This window comes from Liolophura sinensis, chromosome 6, assembly GCF_032854445.1.
Source record: "Liolophura sinensis isolate JHLJ2023 chromosome 6, CUHK_Ljap_v2, whole genome shotgun sequence".
Classification (NCBI taxonomy): Eukaryota; Metazoa; Mollusca; class Polyplacophora; order Chitonida; family Chitonidae; genus Liolophura; species Liolophura sinensis.
The window spans coordinates 53,040,731-53,065,602 of record NC_088300.1 but is presented as its reverse complement, the minus strand read 5'-3'; the positions used below and the strand labels follow the sequence as shown (position 1 = coordinate 53,065,602).

The window sequence follows — 24,872 nt, the reverse complement described above, 5'->3', positions numbered from 1 at the left end:
TATGCTGGCAGCTGCGTTGGGCTATGTAGCAGCCGTTACTAATTTTCTGCATGGTGGCAAAATTAGTTAAAGAGGTAAGAAAAGTAGGTTTAACTCTAAAAATATGATACATGGCCCTGGGGCTTATAAATTATCTATAGTCTTGAATCGGGAGATTTGAATCAGAAATGGACTCGAACTAAGTATTGTGCTTAGGCACATGACTGGCGCTAATGTTGGTGCATTGGCGTAAAAATAGCAAGACCATACCTAACAGCGGAAATCCGGTTATGCCTTGAAAAGATCCCATTTCTAAAACTGTTAATTTTGATTGCATCGATTTTGGACTGACAAAAACAAACATTTATTCATTTGTGTGCCGTTACAGCGATAACACAATGGGCTGCATGTCAGACGCATTCATTTATAATGTCATGCCAGCCCAGGCTGCTAATTCGGATTGTCTGTCAGAGAAGTCAGAGGGCGTCGACCACTCATTTAGCAGTACGCCAAAGCACTTAGCAAGGAAAAAAAAAAACATCCGTGAAGATCAGGTTACTTGGAAATAATTCACTCAGCCTTTAAGGACTGTGTGCACGCTAGTTATGTTATCTTCACATCAGTAAGCTAGAGAAGCATGGACGTTGATTACCATAGTTCCCGCCTATATTGTACATGTACATAACTACACTACAATACATGACCTTAAAAGATGTTCATGTTGACTCTGACATCCTATGTTAGAATGAACAAAGGTATTTACACATGTATTGTCTTTTGCATTACTTTTTTTAACGATACCTTAAGCTGGACTTATACGCACTCAAAGGTTATTCTGTAAGTTATTATTCTGTAACGTTATTAAAATGTCTCGGCTACATTGGGTAAACTTACAATTATTCAGACAAAAGTTGGAATAATTTACATGTGAATAGACCTGTTTTAAACTTTCACGTTGAGCGATGTTCTTGTTATGTCAAAATTTACCTTAGGTTCCTATAAAAATTTACCATAGTTTTATGGTCACATTTACCTTGCAGATTGACCCGGGTATGATGGGAACGAACCCAAGTTACTTCACAACTTTTGTCAATGATACAGACGCACAAAAAGTAAGTTGGAGGTTCATTTTTTTTCTTGGAGGAATTCCTAACAGCAGAGTTTCTTCTTGTCAACATTCTCAGCTAAAGCTTTAACGGCTGTAAATAAAAAAAAAGTCGAGGCTAAGAAAAAGAAATGTTTTACGCCACCGAATACTTTCTTCTGGCAAATTGCGAACGTTGAAGTGTAAAGGCATTTCTTAAGGAGGAAATACACCAAGAAACTCGTGTCTTACAAAACAGAAATTTGTTATACAGGAAGCCAGTCATTTTTGTTCCCCTGTTATTGGTGGGGAGTACAGCTGATATTTGTATTCCAGCAAGTTAACGAATATACAGACTATATCGTACGTGTGGGAAGAACGTTAGGGGGAGACGAGGCCAGCCTGAGGAAGAAAGCTGAAGATATTGTACAGTTTGAAAAGTCCCTCACCCAGGTAGGTCTGTCTAGTTATAATAACTAGCGCTTGGTTTATAAGAGGCGGAGCGAAGAGAGGCGTGGAGGGTTGGTTTGCAGGTGGGATACGGGATGAGGGCTCATTGCATGCGATCATTCACTATAAAACTGCGGGCATAATATCTCCACAAATTTGTACCAGATGTTTCACGAAGCTGTTCATGAAATTTTGTTAGTCTTTTTTAAGGTAATCATAAATGATATGAACCAACGGATTCTAACATACATGTAGTAATACAGAGGTGGTGCATGAAAAAGCGGAGGTCTATCAAAGTTATTACTTATTAAAAATTTCATGAATGCTTCAGTAATAGCTAAATGAAAATTTATAAGAAATATAATCTCTTCTCTGCCGAACATTGTCCACAGAAGCCGATAAAATCGTTCTCATATTTCGAATCTCTCCTTATCGTCATCATTCTTGTTGGTATATTCGGCAGATTTTACCACCATTTAAGAAAACGCGGGACCGAATGAAGATGTTCCATAAACTGTCCATAACAGATCTTCAGAAAAAGGCCGGTGTGGTAAGTGTTGTCAATGAGTGGAAAATCTCAATTTCATCAAAAGTTCCCTTCTAAACCGTAAACAAATCCCATTGTGTTTATATTCTTAAAATTAATGCCATACTCAAAGTTTTAATTCACTAAATTTTCGGATACTGAACGAATTTGATTTAAGGCCGATTTAAGTACCGTCTGCGAGATTCGAACTGATGGTTTCAGGCCTAGCTAAATCTGCATACAGGGAGTAAACATAGATGGTTGTAAAATATTACTTATCTGTTGGAAGAAAATATTCACTGCGTGTAAAGAGCCTGATTTTCCCATTCGCTTGCTTCAACATCTTCACTGAATACAGGTATGATGAGTGGCTGAACACCTTGTTGTTAACTCGAACGATTCTGAAGTTTTCTGTCTCCCCAAGTCATGTTGTTTCAGTGCTGAAAAGTGATGTATTTAATTCATTGGCGATGCGTTCAGTTTTATATGGTTAAATATTGTTATTTTACAGGTGCAGTGGACAAATTATTTTAACAGCATAATTGAAGGCAGCAAAACCAGTCCATTTACAGACTCTAACAAGGTTGTCGTGTACGCTCCCAACTATATGCAAGAGCTGGCAAATATTATAGGCAACTACTCATCCAATGACACTAAAAGAGAGTAAGTGGTTACGTTCCATATGCAACTGTATAACAATGGTACGGTTAATAACAGACTCTTAAAACTGAAATTATATACGCATATAATTTCAGTAATGTTAAATCCAACATTTAGGTAGTGGTAAAGGAGGAAAAGCGTTTGTATTGTCAGACACATTTTCTAAAAGGTTAACAACTGTACGCTTTATCAACTGTTTTCAAACTGTTGTAATCTAACGTTTTTAATATGTCAAATCAACACTTTTATGGGATGTTTTTCCATGTAAATGTTAAAAATCTTGTAATCAAAGATTTATTTTAAAACTTGCAAACAATCATTACATTGTGTAACATCTTAAGCTGTCGGCTATCTTAGTTTACACGCAGAACTTTGCCTTTCAAGAGTTCACGTTTTCAATAATTTTGATAAAATATGTCCTAACTAATATCCTTACTCGCTAAATGGTGTAGTATTATATATTCATAGTTCACGAAGCCTGTTTAACAGCTGGGTCGGGAATTTATTAAGTCTTCTGTAATTGTTTTGTCTTGCAGAATTCTCAGGAACTATATGGTGTGGACATTGGTGTCGACGATTGAAAAATATGTAGGATCAGAAATATTTCAGCCCTATCGAACAGGTATGCCTTTGGGTGTAGATATTTTGACAGACTCATGACGCGTGACCTAGCTGTATACACTCAGTATGCTCTTCAAAAGTCTCCACTCCTATAGCATTTTACTGCTACGTCATCATACTTTTTGAATATTTTTCTGTAACATTATTGAAAGATTTTTCGAACAGCGCATCAAATTTTCTGTTTGTTTGTTCTTTGCAGATAATGTAGGTAATTGGAAGAGATGTATTTTCTACACAAACAAGGCTTTTGATTTCGCCACAGGGGCCATATATGTGAACAGTACTTTCCATGAAAGTTATGTTGCAGAGGTAAGCATTTATAACAGTAAATACCGAAACCGTTATGTGTAATGACATTAATTCCATGGTCTTTACCCTTTTCTTCTTATATCCAACATGCATCATTTAGTCGTTAAGAGGGATCCATTTTTCAGGCTGAAACTAAGTCATATAAAAGCATTAATGTGTTCTTTGTTGATCACAGGTACACACCATTGTGAAATATATTAAAGATGCCTTCAAAAACCATTTAGTCCGGAAACACTGGATTGACGAACCTACTTCAAAACTGGCAGCAGAAAAGGTAGATATATTAAGCATTTTGCCATTATAGGTTTGTTTGTATTTCTTGTTTCCGGCAAAAGTGACTAAGACAGTACTGCGGTTGAACCTCTATTTCAAGTACACACGAAGTCATACGTGCCTAGAAACGTGTATACATATATGCACGCACAGATATAAATACTAACGTACATCTTAGATCTTTTATAAGAAACTTGACATATTACATGGGGCAATATACCAATCAACTACATGTATATACTAGACCCAAGCGGATCAGCTTGTACACAAAACGCTTCTGATGAAGACCAGAGCGTCTGTACCAAGTATCGAGGGGAATTGGTCGAGCTGAATACATGTATATTACACTCGTCCGTGGCTTACTCAGCAATATTGGGCTAACGGTGATATATACTTGTACGACCTCCTATTGGATTTAAGCTCACTGAACGTGTAGCATTGGCTTTGCCATATATTATATATGTCAAAACTTTACTCCAAACGGCGCTAAATGTTTACACTGACGTTTCTTCGTCAAATTAGTAAATGTATTATTAATTGTACACCACCCAGTCGTCACAAACTGAATGTATGGACACCCTGCTGTGCCAAGATTAATCCTACTGAGCTTTGGAAATGGCGCCACCACTTTTCACAAAATGAAAAATATTTATTTTCAGATTGATGCAATAATCGACAAAATCAGTTACAGCTCTGTTATTCAGAACAGCACGTTTTTGGATGGGTATTATAACGAGGTGAGCTCTATAACATCCGGGCACTTTTTCTATTATGAACATTCACATCCATTTAACGTTACGCTGTGGAACATGGTGAAATCCTTAGAATAAGTAAAGAAATGGGTTATGAAACACAGTTATTAACTTCGTCCGTTGACTGTAAATGAATTTTTTATTCGACATATTTGGTCATATGTTACCTTTTTTCTTTCAGTTTGCCGTAAATCAGTCTGATTGGTTCGACAGTGTATTAAAATGGCAGCGGTTTGATGTGATAAAAATGGCAAAGCGACTTAAACAAAAACCTGACAGGGAGAGGTAAGTTCTTTAACATAGAATAATTTGTCAACACATCTGCTTTCTGTGCTTATCATTTCCCTCAGATTAGCTGACCAGTGTCCGGTGTCAATGGTATGGTGTCAATGTATGCGCCACATGGATCCCATTTTCATACAGCATGTCCTCGTATATACAATGTGAGGCAAGGTCCAGTGTTTGGCGAGATCTAGGGATAGGCTGTCCAGTTTAAATCTGTAGCCAAATAAGAATACAAAAGAAATCTATGTGTATAACATATGAGGAGCTATGAGGTACTTTTGAGCCGTCTGTTGGTCAGAACTCACTGATAGAAACTAGAAACTGCAAACATCATTCATTGTAATTCTTTTACAGAATTGTTCTGATATTAAATGATAGACGACAAAACAATGCAGCCACTTTAGCGTAGCGTGGTTAAGAGAAGTACGATAACACTGTTTAAACTGTGCGCAATTTAGTGTTAAGAGCGTACGCTCTGTGCTCGACGATATCTCCATCTGAGAAAGCGGGCAACTCTTTATCTACCCCGTGTAATATGTCGACGACCAAAACGTTCAAAATTTGGATAGACCGCATTTATGTTTTCAAAGTTTCTTCTTAACCCCATTCCGATCGTACCGTGTTCTGTCTAAAGCTGGTACCGAAGATATGTCATGTTTCCTGACCCACTAGTCATGAGAAAGTTTCTTTCCTTGCATCAGGGCGATCCGTCTGTTCCTGTAACACACACATCTGGGAGGCATAAAGTCGAGGTGTTTGGGAAAACCCCTGCAGGGAGAATTGTTTATGAGATAACAAGCTTACATCAGAGTCAGACGCCACGTTTTTGTTGGTTATCTGGAGAGCAGGCGCATAGGCGTTTAACACCACTGATATTACCAAAACCGCTATCCTTCCTGTCTTCAGTCTTCAGCAGAATATTAGAACAGCTAACCAGCCGCTTGAGGCTAAGGGAAAAGCCTTTCAAGTGCGTGCACAGGGAATACAGTTGCAATATAGCTCTGAAGTTTGTCGTTAGGGTTCGTTCCATATTATTCAAGAGGCTATCAAAATATTAACATACCGGTAATACTTATGATCTTTTCTTGGTCTACTCAAATTACAGTTCCAGTTCTTTTCAAGTGTATTGTATTTCCCTTTTACTTAAGAACACGGTTTGTATGAAAGATAACAGCTAGACGACAAAGTTTGTATTCAGGTCCGTTATCTGTACACGGAAATATATGTAGCAGTGATATCAGTGAACCAAAACTTAGATTGCCAGTAAACAGTGTAACCTTGAGTTACAACGCCCATTACCGCAGTATTTATTGCTAAAAAAAAGAATAAAATGAAAAATAGAACAAGAGTAGACAGAAGAGCTCGTGGACAAAACATACCTGAGACTTAATCTCGTAGTTACACGTATCAAACTTCCTATTAAAGAGTTAAGTCAAAATTCAAATAAAACTATAATAAAAATGTTTTGCTTTGTAGAAAGTTTAAAATGTATACACTGGGTCCTTACTGCAGAACAGAGTATTAACCGCAGTTTGAGTTCTTTCCTGGCGTTTTAAGCTCTTACAATTGATGACTTTATTTAGGATCTATGACAATATTTCATGGACAGTAAGAATGAAGTCCTAACCTGTAAGCTAACAAGAGGCCGTCTACTTCACCGTTTACACGTGACCATTTGTCAAGCATCGCATTGTTGTCGCGGCTCTGGTTTATATTGTCTTTACTGCAGTTCTGTCGTGTTTGAATTCACTCTGATGACAACTTACAGGGTGACAGTGGACAACACAGATTGTCCAGAACCATTGCCAGGACATGGCAACATGCAGGATCCATTACCAGGACATGTATAATGACAATGGTTAAGAGTTCGTATCTAGATTCAATCTCAGAACATAACAATCTATAAATACCTTGCTAATGGACGTCCATCAGCAGAATATGAAATAGCATTGAGCAACAATGTTCTTGTCTTGATCCATTATCATAACGTGGCAATACACATGTAGCTGAGGACATCCCTGTCTATAAACTAAGATCATTTTCAAAGCGTTTCTGAATTATCCAAACTTTAGTGTGCATTATCTTGCTCTCTTTATTTGCCCATCTTTAGATCCTGCCAGCAATTTGCGGATGGTCGTGTGTTCCGTCCGCTATTGACCGGTTCCCTCCCACCATAATATTGGCCGCCGTTGTATAAGTGAAATATTCTTGAGTACGGCGTAAAACATCAGTCAAATAAATAAATAAATAAATAGACCTTCCATTTTCATTTGAAACCAGCCAAGATGTATGGCTTTGCCGGTGCTAGTACCTCTCACCCGAAGTACAGCTTATAAGTCCCACTGTGTCTAAATTTGTTGAATGATATAGTTTCTCTTCGGTGATTTCTACAAATTTTTTGGGTGAAATTTGTACTGTTTACGTTAGGTTTATCCATGTGGATATGAAAGACTACAGTAGGATAGAGAGTAAAAGCAAAGCAACGACGACAATGTGATAGTTGACAATTAATGCGCGCACGTAACCGGTGAAATCTGGCCTCTTGTCAACTAGTTTACCTCAGTTAGGGGTTTATTCTAATTGTGCTGGTAAATGCTTATGCGTCCCCTAGCACTATGACTGCAGTTGAATTAGATAAAAAATGGAGAGACGTTCATAAAAATTATTTGACGTCAGTTGTCTAGAATTACCAAAAATGCTATCTTGTCACGTTTATCATACAGTTGTATGGATCATCAAAGCAATGGCAAGGGACTCCACTGGTTACTGACTGGCTTAGTAACAATTAACATACGTGCAACATGACGTTACAATAATTCTACATAATGAAGGTAAACAGTATTAATTGTCACTATCAACGAATGCTGCCCACTTGTCGGATTTGAATTTACTCAAAAACTGCACCTAACTGATGATAAAAAAGATCTGGAAATGTAAAATCTGTTCAGTGTTGCCCTGTCGGTTATTTGCTAATCAGTCCGGCATAACTGTAGTTCATATAGTCACACTAACCGTATAGCCTGCATTACAGAATGTTGTTTAGGATTATTGGCATGTTGGTACAGACGCGTCACTTCATTACATTGATGGATGAGGGTTTTATTGCTGGCTTGTTGTGTCTACAGTGTGTCACCCCGTCTGGCACGGCTTCATTATTAACCGTTACCTGGACAAATGGTAAACATGTTGAGGCAGCACTTAATATCAGGAAGGCATAAAACACAGTATGTATGGCAGTTGTGAAACACGTCCCCTCATAAATTACAGAAGCCCAGACAGATCACAATGACAAAGCACACGCCTCATTTCACACGACAAGCAAAGTGCATTTAGTTTTATTGCATGCCGAGGTTTCATCATCAGATTTCCATTCAATAACAAATAAAATGCGGGGTTTTTCCTCTTTACCCAGTCACTGGCTGCTGATTGCGTAGTGTTCGCGCATATCTCTCGTTCAGGCATTTGCGTAGGTGCAGACGTGAGTAGAATGCATTGTGTGGTGTAACTACGACATGTACTCGTAATTATTTCATATAACCATATCAGAGCGAAAAGGACATGGTGATGTTTTAATGTGCTGATGAGTTAATTGCCTCTAGCAGACATGCACCTCTGGTGTATTACATGTACCCTTTTATGGTGAATTGATTTTATGGACGCTACATTGTCGGCTGATGCTGTGTACGCTGTATACGTTGCCAGTTGTTGCTATCAGCTCAGTTTGCCATACTCACATCATCCGTTGTGGGTTCATTATCAACCTATCTATTCAGAAAGCAATGCCGTTATCAGTACAACTGTTTTGACTTGTCTAACCACGCTTATGAGTAAAACAGAATATGATGTACTTTAAACACCATTTAAAGGCATATACATCAATCGGTGCACAAACAATACGTAACGTCAATGGTCATTTCATACTGTATATACATCTGGAGTTGCCATCCAATTTTCATGACGCCATTCAACTTATCAATGGATCAAATTAAATCAAATTAGTAATCGATAAATCACAGCTCAGCTGGTTAGCACGGTAGCGCAGCGTAACGGAGCCTCTCGCCAATGCGGTCGCTGTGAGTTCAAGTCCAGGTCATGCTGGCTTCCTCTCCCGCCGTACGTGGGAAGGTCTGCCAGCAACCTCTTGGGTTTCCCGCAGGCTCTGCCCGGTTTCCTCCCACCATAATGCTGGTCGCCGTCGTATAAGTGGAATATTTTTGAGTACGGCGTAAAACACCAATCAAATAAATAAAGATAAATCACAAAACCCAGATCCTTAATTCATTTATTTATTTCTGGGATTGCCTCTAATAAAGGATGCAAATATCATTTGCGTTTTTTAGGTAATGGTGGCGTTTTGTTTGTAGTTATTGCTTAGCCCAAATGTGTAAACTTACTGTATCGCCATAATTTCTACAGGAACGCATTCATATAAAGTACTACTGACCTTCGTCTTTGCTATCTATCATAATATTGTTAATCTGCGGCTTTAAGTCAGGCATTTTTTCAGGTGCATGAGACATGACAAAGAGTGGTGATTTATTTGAGTAGTATAACCTTGAAAAGAATGAAAAAAATCTTGAGTACTGTGTCACTAAGTGGTGTTAAATCATAATCATTTATTCATTCTGTTATCACGGGTACAGTGCGAGCAGATAGATTCCATGCCGTGATCTTTGTTTCAGCTGGATATCAGCCCCTGTGAATGTCAACACGTTTTACTCCCCGGAGCGGAATGATTTGTTTTTCCCCGCAGCTGTGTTTCAGCCACCATTTTTCAGTCCTGGAAGACCTCAGTAAGTTATCCCGCGTGTTAACAGATACTTTTTTTTCCCAAGGAAATGTTATCTGAACACAAACTTCTTCTATAGGTTCTGGCCGTCAAATAACAACAATTCATCAATTCTCAGCGCAAATAAAAATCAATGAACATTTTTTTTTTGCTTGAACAAAGGCTGAAACAGTGGTCCAAAGGATTTCACATTCGCGTTGATTTCGGGTTTTTATATGCATATATTGATCGGATATTTTTTAAACGTTGGAGATAGAAAAAAAGAAACCATATATAAAATAAATACTGAAGAACGTTCTACAACCAGAAATCATACCTGTGGATTTGTCCTTAAAACATGGCATTTTCTTGTGTGAAACAGTACTAAGCAGTATAGGCCTATGTGTACAGTGTTTGTCCATATGATACAAAGGTAAATCTCTCAGGACAGCGACAGATCGGTTCAAGGGCTGGATTGAAGACATTCATGTTACGAATGGATCTCACAGTGTGCGTGCAAAACGTTCACAAATCAGACTGATCTCATAGTAGGAATACCACACCCGATCTTACCTGACTAATCTTTATCAGACTAGAGATAGGGCACATCGGTGACTCACTCAGAGACATTTGCAATTTTATTGGCTTCTAATGTACGAGGGGCGCAAGGTTATGGTTGTGTTATGAGAATATCTACCCCATAATCACTATGCATAACTTCACGGAGAACGATGGCTTTTTAGGTCTTGTGTCATGTTGTCCGTAATGAAATGCTGCAACATGACTGGTAATAGTAACCTATTCTAAGCACGAGTTTTCCAGTTTTTTTTTTTCGTGTGGATATCCATGGAAAATTCTGTTTTCATTTTATATGCAGCATCAATGCCATATCTGCCCAGTATGTTATACAATACTGAGTAAAAATCTATCGTGAATGAATGGTTTTGATTGACATAAACATGCTTTGCAGTAATTCTCGCTTTTCAATGAGAGTTACCTCCCTGTAAAATGCCACGTCAATGGGAAACTTTTGTGTTTGTTCCAGGGCACTTAATTTCGGAGCGCTTGGGTCTATCATTGGACATGAAATAACACATGCATTTGACACCTTAGGTAAGTTTGTGTTTCCAACAAACAAAACTAATAATTTTATGTGATAATAATTTACGACAACCACTGTCTTATTTTCAACGCGTACTGACCACCATCGTACAATACAAAATTAAATAAATACATATTTCCAAGAATAAAATAACGGTTAAACATTTACATTTATTTCCTGGCAAATGTTTAACTTTATTCTGTTAGTCTGTTTCATTGATTAAAATGAGAGGATAGACGAGTTGTAATTTTATTGGCAGCATAGGGGCCTCAGTAGCCGAGGTTGTTAACACGCACATTCATTTGTTTTTGTAGGAAGACAGTTTGATAAAATCGGGAAGCTAGATTCTTGGTGGGGCAACCTAACCACTGCTAACTATAAAATCACCTCGGAGTGTATGGTGAAACAGTATCAGGAGTTTACATACGATAATCGCCAGGTAAGCATACTCTCATATACAGTCACATGTTACAAAAATGCTCGAGATGGGTACTTCAGGCACACATTAAATGTAACAAATTGGCTCAGGAACCAATGTTGTGTACCTGCCTTTATGTACCTACTCTATAAGGTGTACCAATTACATGTGTACATGTGATACACATCCTGTTTACATGGCGAGGTACCCAAGCACATGTGTTCAAACCGGTACACATTTGCTTTCCAAGAGTCGAATGGTTATCGCAAGCTTGTTGCCTTTTCGTACCATTCCAGATTTGCTAAGTAACTGCAAGAGGTTTATATTTGTTGGGTATGATGGACCGGGACATTTGATAACACCCAAAAGGTATCCTTGTTGTTATGGATTGAGGGAATTCCTGATCAGGGTTTAATTAGCATAATTCTACAGTCCATTCAACCATTTCCATCCACATTCCTATCCCAGAATACCAACCTATACCACCAATGTGCTCGAATCATGCCAATTGCATTTGCCACTTGAAAAATTTCTCAGCATTTTTTAAAACTAAGTCTCTTAAATATGATACGAAACTGTAACCCGTGAAGCATTATTTGCACAGCCGTCTTAAAATGTTTCCGTCTTTTGTGATTCTGCTTTAAAGAGATAACTTTTATGATTGTTGGTTGCAAATTAGATTTGTTCTCTAATACTTAGTATTTTATGTAAATATATATATATTAAATATGTTGTCTGCTTACAGGTGGATGGTAACAAAACATTGGAGGAAAATATTGCTGACAATGGGGGACTAAATGCAGCTTTCATGGTATGAAGATGTTCAGAATTGACATTGTCTATTTTACAACAATGCGTGAACTCATCCAACTATTCATATTAAGTATGTCATCTACGGAAATAGTTTCTTCCATTTGCATGACGCCCATTGAAGAGCAGTATATTTAAAAATTCCATGTAAAAATCTAACATATTTTTATTACATGCAAATTCTCTTCCTCTGAACTAGTTTAGCACATTCCTTGTGCTTTGTATAAAGCTAACTGACGATAGTTGCCGGATCCAAAGCAAAGATTCGAATGCTACAATGTAGTTATTCGGGTCATCCGTTACCCCAGTATTAAAAAATATAAATTTCTTTTTCAGGGATATCGTCTTTGGAGAAATCACAACGAAGAGCAGTTTGTGTTACCCGGTACAAATTTAACTCATGACCAACTCTTCTTTTTAAGCTTTGCACAGGTAAGCGATGCATTTGACAAAATATAACTATAATAAATAGAACGGTTGAGATCAAAGCTAACAAAGCCCTAGCATATGCGGCTTAAAATATACACGGGCAGTTAAATCCGTTACTGGTAAATAAACAGAAGTTGCTAATCATGCTTAGTCTGCTATTCTTTTAATTTGCCAGTGTATCTGGAAATACACTACATATCTGTTATATTTGTTCATTTCAGATGTATTGCGGAAAATATACTTCGAAAGGAATTTTCCTAACGCTGACGGGAGATTCACATAGCCCGAATCCTGCAAGGTAATTTTAATAACTATATTTATATGCAATAATGTTAAGAACAATTCTGTTTTCTATAAGAGAAATTATCACAAGTGGATGAATGGAGTAGAAGGCTCTTCATAAGTCATTACATGACCCTTTGGACGATAAATGCACATAACTCTGGAAGCACGACGTTTGTTTTGAAATTATATATGCTTTAAAACTTAAATATGTTGTCTGCTTTAAAACTTAGATGAGGCTCGCTAAGTTAGTAAAGAAGTGTGCTCCTAATCTGGTTACCGATTTTTAGATGCAATATATAACTAATGATTTTTAAAAAAATTACAAGGTACAGTTGTACAAGTTTGTATTTTTCTTTAAAGTTCACCTTCTGGTAAAATGTTGGAGATGTATGGGTACAGACCCTGTGTTCTTTGCAACTACACGTTTCAATGTTTTCTGTTTGTAGAGTGATGGGAGTGTTGAAGAACTCAGAGGAGTTTACCGAACTGTATAATTGCGGGCTTGCTGCTCCAATGAACGCAAATGTTCGCTGCAGAGTTTGGTAAGAGGTACCCTATATTCTGCGACCAGTTGCTAAGGCATCTGCATATTGAGGCGTCACAACTGACACTTAACCATCATCAACACTGACAAATCTCTACCGTTTGGAGATAACACATAAACGAACCTTCTTCTGCTGACAAAGTCCACTGGGAAACCTATACAAGCGACTAATGGAGATTATGAATATTTAAGCCACGGACAGCGGATAGTGTGTTTCTCTTTACATTTTTTGTGATAGACGAGACAGTGAAACGGGGATGAAAGATAACTCCACTTGCTGCAATAGTCCAAACGATGGCAAAGTATACAGGGCAAGCACAAATCGTGATTTCCCACATGGTCGATCTTACAAACCAATTGCTTTTTCCTTGGAAGTTGCTGTTTGTGTGAAAGAACTTCGACAGCCACGTGCCTTTGTTGTCCACTGTAATCTCGGCGAGAGGAAAATTCGGTAGCGTTTCCAAATGTTTCAATACAGGTGACAACCACTGAGACATTCCAAACATCAACGTTACATTTGCTCATTCCGTCGCTTCATCGGGGCGCTTATGTATTTGCATCTCCATTTCAATGGATAAGAGACGTTCCTGGTTGTTTCTCTTATGGTGTGCCAAGCTTTCTGTGATCTGCTTGTAACCAACGTTAACTGTTTTTTTTTTTCATGAATATAAATGTTACTATTGTTTATGTGTATGTCTAAGTAAGTTTATTTGTTGCTAAATTTGATTTGTTTCCCATTCCCATATGTACCGTTATGGTCAATAATATAAGAATATTCTGGAATTATTAAATTAATATTCAATATTACTATACTTGTTAGCGGAAAACGTGTGTGGCCATTTTCTAGAATGTGTATGTAAGGTGTATGCTTAAAAATCGGGCACTTTTAATATTTTCGGAGAAAGTCATGTCACATGTTGAGATAATGTTATTTGATTTAATTGTGTTAGGTTACGGTGCTATTCATTGCTGTTCGGCCTTTGTTGATGATGGTTCGCTACAGCATGTCCAGAATATCCAGAAAGTTGTGAAACTCTCTGAGAACATTCATTGAAGGGCGGGCGTTAAAGATGTAGTTTGTTTAAAGAAAAAAGACACTATAAAATGAAGCCATAATCACACACAAAATTATAATTTTCTTGAAAAGAATGAAATGTATTCAAATAGTTCAATTTCGAATTTTAAGGTCAGTTTAATGACCATATTGTTAGTGCCGTGTGCCGATGACCTAATAAGATTTTCACTCTGATAAAAACCATGTATTTACGTCAATATGGCTCTTTATATCCGTGAATAAACATTTTCCTATTGTGCCCTGTTAAAAGCCAGACTTAAAGGTAAAAATAATCATAGTAACGTCAGACATCGACGCCCAACAACATAAAATATATATTCACTTACACCCAGCATAAAATTCATATATATATATTTTAATGCTCTTAATTCTATTCTGTAAATTTTTAAAACAGAAATGAGGGTACATTTAGATATATATAGTTTTCAGTGGTGCATGTGGCTGATTCATGATGACGATTACATGTACTTTCGTTGTTGTTTAGTGGTGCGCATACTGCTTGGCATATAGCCTGTGTGTACCAAAATCGACAAGGTGTCCTAAAATTACGAAATTTTAATTAACTAGAAACTGATTAGGCCTCATCCCCGGTTTTTTGGGGTTTTTGTTTGTTTGTTTCTTTTTTTTTCAAATATACAGTCGTTATATGATGTGTTATAAGGTTAACTTAATTAAAATATTCATTGAAAGCAGTGATGGCTATGATTTCAAGATGTATGATGCGGCAATAATAGCACCCTGCATTTTTTACAAGTATTTTCTATGCTCTGTAGTTTAGTGAATATAGAATAAATAAATATTCATATCCGTGAAGGTCACATGTATATACATTGAATTTTCATAACAAGTTACTTTTAAATTTTAACGCGTTTTCTTTGCTGTTGAATTTCGTGCATGTGTAATATTTGTACAAGCATTATGTAAATAGTTGTCATATTACGTCAAATTTCATTTTATGTTCATGTTATTCGGATATCTATTTATCAACCCTAAAATACCTATATAGTGTTGTGAAATTGAGATCTATGCAAAGTATGTATATTCCCCTATCTGAACGAATGTAAATATTAATACGATCGATGGAAAGTAAATATTTTGAGATTATTTAGATAAAACTTTTATCCTAGTTGTTTACACCTGCGGGAGCTTCCAGTAAACATTGTAGCATTTCATTCTTTTGCTTGGCTATAGCTGACTAAATACGTATATAAGGCTTCGATTTGTCTCCATTAAATATGTTTGTAATAAATGAGAAGCTGCAAAAGAGTAAATTTCAATATGGTATTTTTAATTGATGTTTTACCTTTATACCATACGATAAAAGTTTTGCATTTTCCTGACCATTCAATTCATGGCAGAATTCACATGAAGAAAAGGCCATACATAAATGACGGATTAAATCGTTTTGGATTAAAGTTAAACCTCGGTTAATATGGTCACAAAGGACATGTGCGTGCTTTGTAATGAACAGATAATATAATCTCGAAAATTAAAATTTTGATGTAAGGATAAAAACGTCATTATTGGAGTTGAAAGTGAAATTGATTTAAAGAAAATCATCCGATTTTTTTTCTCAAATGAGACACGAAGGAAAACTTTTCGTGGTCTATTGGCATTTACCTGGCCGTAGGTAATGTGATATCCTTTCTCTAATCGACAATGACTTGTTTAGGTTGTCGTTAGTATTTTCATATGCCAAGTCTTTTTGCCGTTTCTTTAAAAACGCTTACTTTCCCATATCAGTTTATACTGCTATCTTGAATGTATTTCTCTTTAAGAGTTATTAACTGCATCTGTCATTGCATATGGTTTTCAAATAAAAAATATTCGTACGACTTTTGATGTTGTATTTCATTATTCCTTATAAATCATCTTCATAGGAGTTCATATCGTTATTACATTTAGAGGCCCGCGCAGAGATTTGATACCAGTAAAAGTTTCTTACGTAAACCACCTACAAATTTAGTAGAAACGACATGCACAGAAACAAGTGTCCATATGCAGGCCATATGAAAGTTTATATCACGAACAAAGCCGTTAACCTTTCTTCTAAGCAAAACTGAAGAAAAAAAGACGTGTGTGATTTTGGTTCTTCCAAAAGTTTTGTTTCTGGTTACATGGATTAGTTTGCGTTTGTCATCAAACTGAAAGAACGTGCAGAAGAAGAAAGGGTGACCGGAAAGATTTCTGAAATTACCTTCACTATTTATGTTCATTTGTTATTAAATTAAATGCGTTCAAATATTTGAATTTTAAGATAGACTTTCATGGATGATATTGATAATTTTGGAAGCCACTGACGTGATACCGAAAATTGTAACTTTAGCATTTCACACTGGAAGAGATTATTGTATATACTTATGCTCATATATATGAAGATATAAGAACGCCAGTTGCAAGTTATATTAGTGAATCTTGGGCATATTATAAACTTATCTATCAGGTGAAAAACTGTCCCATTGTAACTGAAAAGCTCTGATTACCACATATTTAAATCTGATGAAAGTAATATTGTTATAATAAAACTACAGACCGTCATCGCTTCTACCTTCGATATGAAAAATCACAGCAGCCAATATGATAACCCAACACAAGAATAGCCTAATTTCAGATGGTTAGTAATACATATACATACACACATACATACATACTACATATAGATAGTATATGGATTCAGGCGCAGCAGGTTCTGTTTAGAACAAAGTTGCAAGGGGAAGGGGGGGGGGGGAATACACAATTTATTTAGTGTCACTTGGACATATCAAAAGCGTTGAACACAGCACATCCACGACATCCTTTTAGAAAAGTTACACTTCCATGACTAGCGAAAAGCAGCTGCTGTACCTTTCTAATGGAAGTCAATGCCTCCTTTCTATAGTAACTGCCCTTCCTACATCCTTAAACCTGACCCCGTCATATATTTATTTATTCATTTAATTGGTGTTTCATGTCCATATCCAGAATATTTCATTTATACGACGGCGGCCAGCAATATGGTGGGAGTGAGTGAATGAGTGCTTGGGGTTTAACGTCGTACTTAACAATTTTTCGGTCATATGGCGACGAAGGAATCCTTAGCGTGCATGTAATGTACCTCCTTGTTGCTGGACGGATTTCCACCCTCTTTTATCTAGTGCTGCTTCACTGAGACGCCTTACTAAAGGCAAGTAAGTTTCCCCGCCCGAGCCATTATACGTGTAAACCAGTCGTTGCACTATACCATTCATGCTGAAAGCCTAGCGAGGAAGCTACAACTTCCTCTTTTAGGTCTATAGGTGTTACTCGACCCAGGATTTGACCCTGAATCCACCGCTCCCGAAGCGGACGCTCTACCAACTGTGCTATCTGGGCCGATCAATATGGTGGGAGGAAACCGGGCAGAGCCCGAGGAAAACCCGCAATCATCCGCAGGTTGCTGCAAGATCTTCTCACATACAACCCGAGAGGAAGCCATTAATCTCGTAGGAAGGGGGATCCTGGGTCATTGCACCGTGCAGAGGTGCTAAGTCCCTCGCCCCACCCCTCCCCCCCCCCCCACCTCCCATCAGTTTGCAGCGCTCAACGGTCGAAAAGTTTATGAAATACGAAAAAATAATATTATAAACGCACATAAAGCATAAACTAATGTGCAACCGACATTAGTGAGGGGGAAAATCCTATCTTACTGTAATATGCAGGAAAATACTCTATAGGCCTAAATTACTATATGACATTCTGACCACCAACCGTAGCTTAGTCAATGTCCTTATATGGTATGCCTCGCTTAGTTGCGCCATCTAGTCTCTTCAGCGCATTGAAGTTTAGTATCACGCCAGTCACATCGTTGTCGTGAAACAGATGCAAGTTTAGTAGTACACATGTACCTGACATCCTGTGTACTATAATACACTGACACTTGTGTAAACCTGTTCATGCTGTAGCCCGAGAAACTCCAGATTTGTACCCAACCCGTTAGGGGTTTGGTTTGTCTTGTGTTTTTACACATTCTCCTGGCACACTGAAAGAAACAGTCACCTCTATCATGGTGTTGGCGTCTCTTCAATATTGTGTCGACTTGGCCTTTTTTAATTACTTTAGGGTATGGACCACGTGACACTTCGTGGTTATTGATTGTCTCCTGTAACTCTGATCCGACAGATATATGCCTTGTTAGCAAGACACCTCAGTACACATGCACTCGCAACCTCAGCACTGCGTAATTTATGTCAAGTGAAAATTTATTTCAGTAAGTCAGTTTATATAGCAGTAAAGACTGTTACACAGAGGCTAAATGATTATGTACGGACTCATCTTAACGATTATGTAATCGTCTATGCTTTGAAGGAGTAAAAACTATATATAGGCCTACACAGATTATACTCCTCACGCAGTAGTGTAAGCAATGACCAATATGCTTAATAATTGTACTTTTCACGCGCGCCTTTATGGCTGTAGGGTAGGCCCACTCGTGGCCAATGGCTGTTGGGAATCCTTGATAAATAAATACAGAATTAAATATGGTATGTGCAGAAACATTTCAAAGAAAGAAAAACCGGCATTTTAATCCATAAAACTAATTATCCCAGCATGTACCTATAGGTATGTACAGATAACAATTTAGACGAATATGCATGTATGCATAGGCGTATGTATTCACGGAGGTAAATATACCTTAACATGAAAACTGAAACACTCTTTTTACGTGATCCTATAATGGAAAATAAATAGTCTCTGCAATGTAAGCATGTGCGACTTACATAAGCTTCTTCACAAAAATGGGCCAATGTGGGATTCGAACCCACAACCTTTGCCTTAGAAGGGCATTGATCTATCCTGTTGAGCTAATCGGCCATGTAGTGAACTCAGGATGGGGTATGTCATAAAATTTTCACGAAAACATGGTGAAACGTCCCACCATCAGTCGTATATGTATGATGAAATTCAGTAGTGACATCTGCAATGTCCTCTTTCACTGTACGAGTTCCCTCCCCTTGCAATCTCCCTTTATTTATTTGATTGGTGTTTTACGCCGTACTCAAGAATATTTCACCTATACGACAGCGACCAGCATTATGTTAGGAGGAAAGCTGGTAGAGCCCGGGGGAATTCCACGACCATCCGCAAGTTGCTAGAAGATCTTTCCACGTACGGCCAGAAAGGGAGCCATGTGGTATGAGCTGGACTAAAACTTACAGCGACTGGGCCATTACGCCACGCTGGCATGCTAACCATGCACCTCGGCCACGGAGGCACCATCTCCCTAATTGCTATATATGGCCATAGCATACAGGATAAAACCCCCAGGGGGTCGAACTACAGCCTATAAAGAACGGCCGGTTACTTAATTAAGCAAAGGGTGCAACGTGACTGGGGAAAATAATAAAAATTAATTATGAACAAATAAAAACAATAAAACAAACAAAACGAAGCATTAAGTGCACTTATAGTATCAACCCACCTAGGCTATAACTAGGGGGTCTACTTACCTATATAAACGCAAACCTTAAGCAGGCGAAATAATAAGAAGAAAACACACAAACAGAAATATACATATCTACAAGCATATATGCGGTGGGAGGGAGGGATAACAAATTTGACGAGACTATGACATAACTGCTAAGATTTATTTATTTATTTCATTGGTGTTTTACGCCGCACTCAAGAATATTTCACTTACACGGCGGCGGTCACCATCATGGTGAGGTGAAACCGAGCACAGCCTGGGGAAAACTCACAATCATCCGCAGGTTGCTGAAAGACCTTCCCACGTACGGCCGGTGACTCCTAGGAAGTAAACTAATGAAATGCAGAAAGTGCGGCAATAGCCAACCCTTAATCATTGTGGGAGGAAGGTGCTGGGTACAGCATAAGAACAAAGGGCATTAAACAGGGGTGCTGGGCAGATGGATGAACCAACTGTTAATAAAGTCTCGCGCCTACGACATCACCCATGAGAACCACAGAAATAAACTAAACCCCCCTTTTAAAGAAAGTGGTATACAGGAGTGTAAGAGAAAAAAACGTGCCGTTATATACATATAGTGAAGAAAGGCGAAATAAATGAATTAGACTCCAGACTTCAAGTGGATACCGCCATGTAAACTATACATACAGGGTATGAGCACAACGACGCAAACTGACTGCAAGCTGGTACCCAATGTTCAATTCTACATTTTATGCAGTAAAAATAAAATAATTCAAATACATGAAAGCCGATAGAGGATATCTCACTACCCCCAGCTTTCTAATACAGGTCAAGTAAGCGAAGCAATGTATTGAGGTAGCGAAGCAAGGTAGATGTCCTTTGTCTGCTTCCATACAAATACGTCAAGTGAATAGAGAGATCGACGATATCTGCATCACATGATGAAACAGAGAAAGGAGAAAAATGAAGAATTTCACTTCGTGGACTTCACCAACCTTTACCAGTATCTCGCTTGAATGAATCCTAATTTTGCGCCAGATGAAACTCATCCGATATTTCGCTAAAACTTTCGCCGTCTTGTTTATTAATAATAAACCTTTCGGTTCGCAAGAAATAGGGTACATGGCAGATCGAATTAACTACACACACACACACACACACACGAGATTGATCTCGCACATATACTACAGGTACATCCTCGATTCTGATTATTTGCCTGAAATTACTATAAGCCTCAGAGTCTGATTCGGGCCTAAAATGTAGTTATGTGTCATATGCACTTGATACCAACAAAAAAGCTGAACTCTTCTTGTCAGTTTTGCTGAGAAAAGTGATATCAATTGCAATTTATTATACACCACGCCACTTGCCTATAGGGCCTAGCTAGGATAGACCATGTGACTGTTGGCAAATAGGTTAACGTTCCACCAAATGACTTTTACTGCCACTAAATAAATGTAAAAAAATAAAATACTCTGTACCGAAAATTCACCATCCGCGCATGGATGCAATTTCCGTGACTGGTGTAAGCAGTCAACACCCTTCCACGTGATCTGTTTTCCATGTGTTCGGTGTCCTGGTGATAAGGACTCATCGTTTCATCGCAGCCTACAGTTCTACCATGATTTTGAAGAACTATCGATCATCAGGCTCGATAAACTTCTCAACTTTTCGTCAGAAACTTTGTGTTTTGACCGTTTAACGTAATTCGTTTCTCATTAACCTATACAGGCCTGTACCGGTAAGCAATCCACTGCACAGAGATGTAGGCCTACTCAGTCGTAGACCTAAATGTAATGAGCGTTTGAGATAGACGCCTACACATCGAACATACACACATAGAGCGGTATATAGGCCTGTGCCTCCTTTACTTCTTGCTAATTCTCATTCAAATGAGAGCTACAGTAGGCCTACTGTATCTAATACAGACCCTATCATCTTACGGTTTACACACATTTTCACCAATCGACGGCGTTAAAGTTAGCCTGTGCCGCCTCGCTCGTGACGTCAGTAATACCCGCACTTGTCTTAGTCTGGGGGAAGGAACAATTTGATTTCAAGACGTTTTACTCAGATTTAAGGACGATTCGTGAAGATACGGGTTGTCGCAGCCATGCCACAGTGCTCGGCTTCCGGCTGTACTAACAGAACAGACGGAGGTATACACAACGTTCCACGCGACTTGTCGTTTCATGCTTTCCCATTACGTAACGAAGAGCTTCTAAAACAGTGGCGACATAACCTCGGTCGACCAGACTTTACACCCACAAAGGCATCGAAACTTTGCTCGGCTCATTTCTTACCCAGCTGCTTCAAAGAGGATGTGTACGGGAAGTATGGCATTACACTCACAACAGCAGACAAAAATCGCAAAAGGCCACGCGTATTGACGGAAGACGCTGTGCCAACGGAGTTCGTTCGTCGTTCGGCTGCAGCGCAAGCAGCGCCGCCCGCACCGACAAGAGTGTCGTCTGTGTCACAAGTTGACAGACAGGAAAGACAGAGACAGATTGCACAGGTACTGTGACGCAGATTTATTTATCTTGCAGATAATACGCACCGCCAATGGTCTGATCAGCAAACTGGGTACACATTGGGCATGTTAGTGTGGTAGTTGTTGTTGAATTAGGTGTTGAAATATGGTCACCCAGTAATATAGTTAATTTGTAAGTTTAGAAATTTCAGATTGGGGAAGAGGTCCTTATCAACGTCTGTTTTGTTTGAAAGAAACGTTTTTGTTCTTTAACACAGTAAAAACACGCTTGGTCGATCTAAAAAAAAAATGGCAGCAAGCATTTAATAAATTTTACCTTAATTATATTTGCGGAATGTCACTCTGAAATCGATCAACACAAAGTATTGGGAGAGTTACGGGGAATAACTGCTTCTGATCGACGGTAAGTCACATTTACTGCATCTTCACAAGTGCATTACATCTCCCCCAGCGTAAATTGATGTCAACGGAATGGTCCCCATAATCAACTAACCAGTTCTGTCTAGCCGAACCAAAAATGATCCATCACAACCACACAAATTTACAAAATAAATATATGTATATATATATATCAGTGTACTGTGTCATTTTCAGTTTCTGTCTGAAAGTCAAAAGAAGTGAGAGATGCGTGAGGATATCAAGATGAATGTATTAGGAGCACGATCATACATCAGTACCCTAGGTAAATCATTCATCAAGTCGGCAACATCATTGTTTGTGTAGACTAACATACATTTGGTCATTTTTACCATCTGAAAAGAAGATATTTAGAAGCCATAGCCATGTTATTAAATGTATATTCTCTGGTGATAATAAGAATGGATATCAGAGACATGTCAAAAACAAGCTTGTGTCATTTCCATACATGTATGTATACCTGTAACATAAACTTGGTTTACAAACCCCGATGGCTCAGTTGGTAGAGTGCCCACTTCATGGCCAGTAGATCCAGGGTCAATTCTGGGTCGGGTCACACCCAAGACCTTAAAAGCTGAAGTTGTAGCTTCGTCGCTTGGCATTCAGCATTAAGGGGATAGTGCAACATCTGGTTGACCTGTATCAGTATAATGGTTCGGGTGGGGCAGCTTACTTGCCTTCAGTAAGTCATCTCTAGAAAAAGAGCGATGGAAACCTGTCCTGCAAAAAGGAGGCACATTACATGCCTTACATGCACTCTAAGGACTCCTTTTTTGTCATACTACTGAAAAATTGTTTACAACGTTAAACCCTAAACACTCACTAGATACTGCAGAGTATAATGCATTTACATCTTTATGAATTTGACTTCCAGGCACATCTGCTTCCAAGAAAGGGAAGAGGGAAAGCTTCACATTAACAGCAGCTGAATGGAAGCAGGATATGGCACAGAAAGACGTTCTTCTCGAATGTGAATCTGTTTGAGAAATCAAATTTCCACTGGTATGCCAAAGGGGTAGCCAAGAGAACACAAAAATGCAGCATATATAACATGAAAGACCATTAAACACTGTCTGGGAAAATAGTTGGATTTCTTGTTTTTTACAACCAAGTAACTTAAAATGATTTTATAGCATCAGATTTTACTGTGGCTTGTCGTGACCCAGAGGGTATCATTGATGTCACATCCATATTTTTCCAAGAGGCCTCCGTGGCTCTGTCGGTTAGCGCGCTAGCGCAGTGTAATGACCTAGGAGCCTCTCACCAATGCGGCCGCTGTGAGTTCAAGTCCAGCAAATGCTGGCTTCCTCTCCGGCTGTATGTGAGAAGGTCTGTCAGCAACCTACAGATGGGCGTGGGTTTCCCCCGGGCTTTGCCCGGTTTTCTCCCACCATAATGCTGGCCGCTGTCGTATAAGTGAAATACTCTTGAGTACGGTGTAAAACACCAATCAAATAAATAAATATCCATATTTTTCCCTTTAAATAGTCTGTATCAAGGCCACTGGTTCCAGTGTGGCCAGCAAATACCACCATAGAATCCAAAGTTTCATTTGCATTGTACTAGGTTGAAAAATTTAAAATCGTATAAATCAAACTATTTTTATGGACAGTGTTTAATGGTCTTTTATCTGACGTCAGTGTTATCTTTGCCCTTAACACTATGTTGACCCAGTACATGATTTTATGTTCGCAGCCATTACAACAACACAGTGGGGTTTTGTGGCTAGGGATGATCAACTACCTTTCTTATTTACACATTGGTGGTTTATGTATTTAAGAACAACTTTTGCCAGACTTTAGTATACTTGCACTTTGTGCAGACGTAACACCACAGAAGTCCAAAAAGAAGTGCCTGTCTTTTACTGTAACTGAAACCCCCTGGTGTATTAGTTATCATAAATAAATTCTTAATGCATTCTATTTCTTTTTTGCCACCAGCTGATGGTCTTTGTGTCCAGTGTGGCCCAGACTCTGCTCAGATCCTGGGAAGACCATGTTGATCTCTCCATTTTAGTTTTTAGGAACACCTTGTCACACCAGCATAGGGACATGTTCAGGAGATAAAGTCAACAGCTATGATCAGTTTGTAGTTCTGTCTTTCTTCAAAAGGAGCCCTTTAGACTAAGGGAATAATTGTCCTCTTCCAATGACAGAAAATGTCCAGCACCTTGCTACCAATACCCGA

The 24,872-nt window shown here is 38.4% G+C and overlaps 2 protein-coding genes across 2 annotated transcripts in view; both read left to right on the top strand.

Moving 5' to 3' along the window:
- Window positions 1–14,855, top strand: part of LOC135467342 (endothelin-converting enzyme homolog) — a 104,439-nt gene extending 89,584 nt beyond the window's left edge. The window contains exons 6-22 of the mRNA XM_064745111.1: window positions 421–533; window positions 1,020–1,091; window positions 1,400–1,516; window positions 1,977–2,063; window positions 2,551–2,702; window positions 3,236–3,321; window positions 3,520–3,629; window positions 3,805–3,903; window positions 4,562–4,639; window positions 4,836–4,939; window positions 9,622–9,732; window positions 10,753–10,820; window positions 11,124–11,248; window positions 11,973–12,038; window positions 12,374–12,469; window positions 12,688–12,764; window positions 13,198–14,855. Of these exons, the coding sequence (XP_064601181.1) occupies window positions 421–533; window positions 1,020–1,091; window positions 1,400–1,516; window positions 1,977–2,063; window positions 2,551–2,702; window positions 3,236–3,321; window positions 3,520–3,629; window positions 3,805–3,903; window positions 4,562–4,639; window positions 4,836–4,939; window positions 9,622–9,732; window positions 10,753–10,820; window positions 11,124–11,248; window positions 11,973–12,038; window positions 12,374–12,469; window positions 12,688–12,764; window positions 13,198–13,297 (1,661 nt within the window). The 3' untranslated portion in view covers window positions 13,298–14,855. The remainder of the gene's footprint in view (window positions 1–420; window positions 534–1,019; window positions 1,092–1,399; window positions 1,517–1,976; window positions 2,064–2,550; window positions 2,703–3,235; window positions 3,322–3,519; window positions 3,630–3,804; window positions 3,904–4,561; window positions 4,640–4,835; window positions 4,940–9,621; window positions 9,733–10,752; window positions 10,821–11,123; window positions 11,249–11,972; window positions 12,039–12,373; window positions 12,470–12,687; window positions 12,765–13,197) is intronic.
- Window positions 14,856–21,887: 7,032 nt separating this feature from the next.
- Window positions 21,888–22,301, top strand: LOC135467340 (THAP domain-containing protein 1-like). Its single transcript, XM_064745109.1, has one exon. It carries the CDS (start codon window positions 21,888–21,890, stop codon window positions 22,299–22,301), a length of 414 nt encoding a protein of 137 aa, XP_064601179.1.
- The last annotated feature ends 2,571 nt before the right edge of the window (window positions 22,302–24,872 follow it).

Bases quoted from the DNA above. Each gene is read 5' to 3' on its own strand.
- LOC135467340 (XM_064745109.1), top strand. From the start codon at position 21,888: ATGCCACAGTGCTCGGCTTCCGGCTGTACTAACAGAACAGACGGAGGT.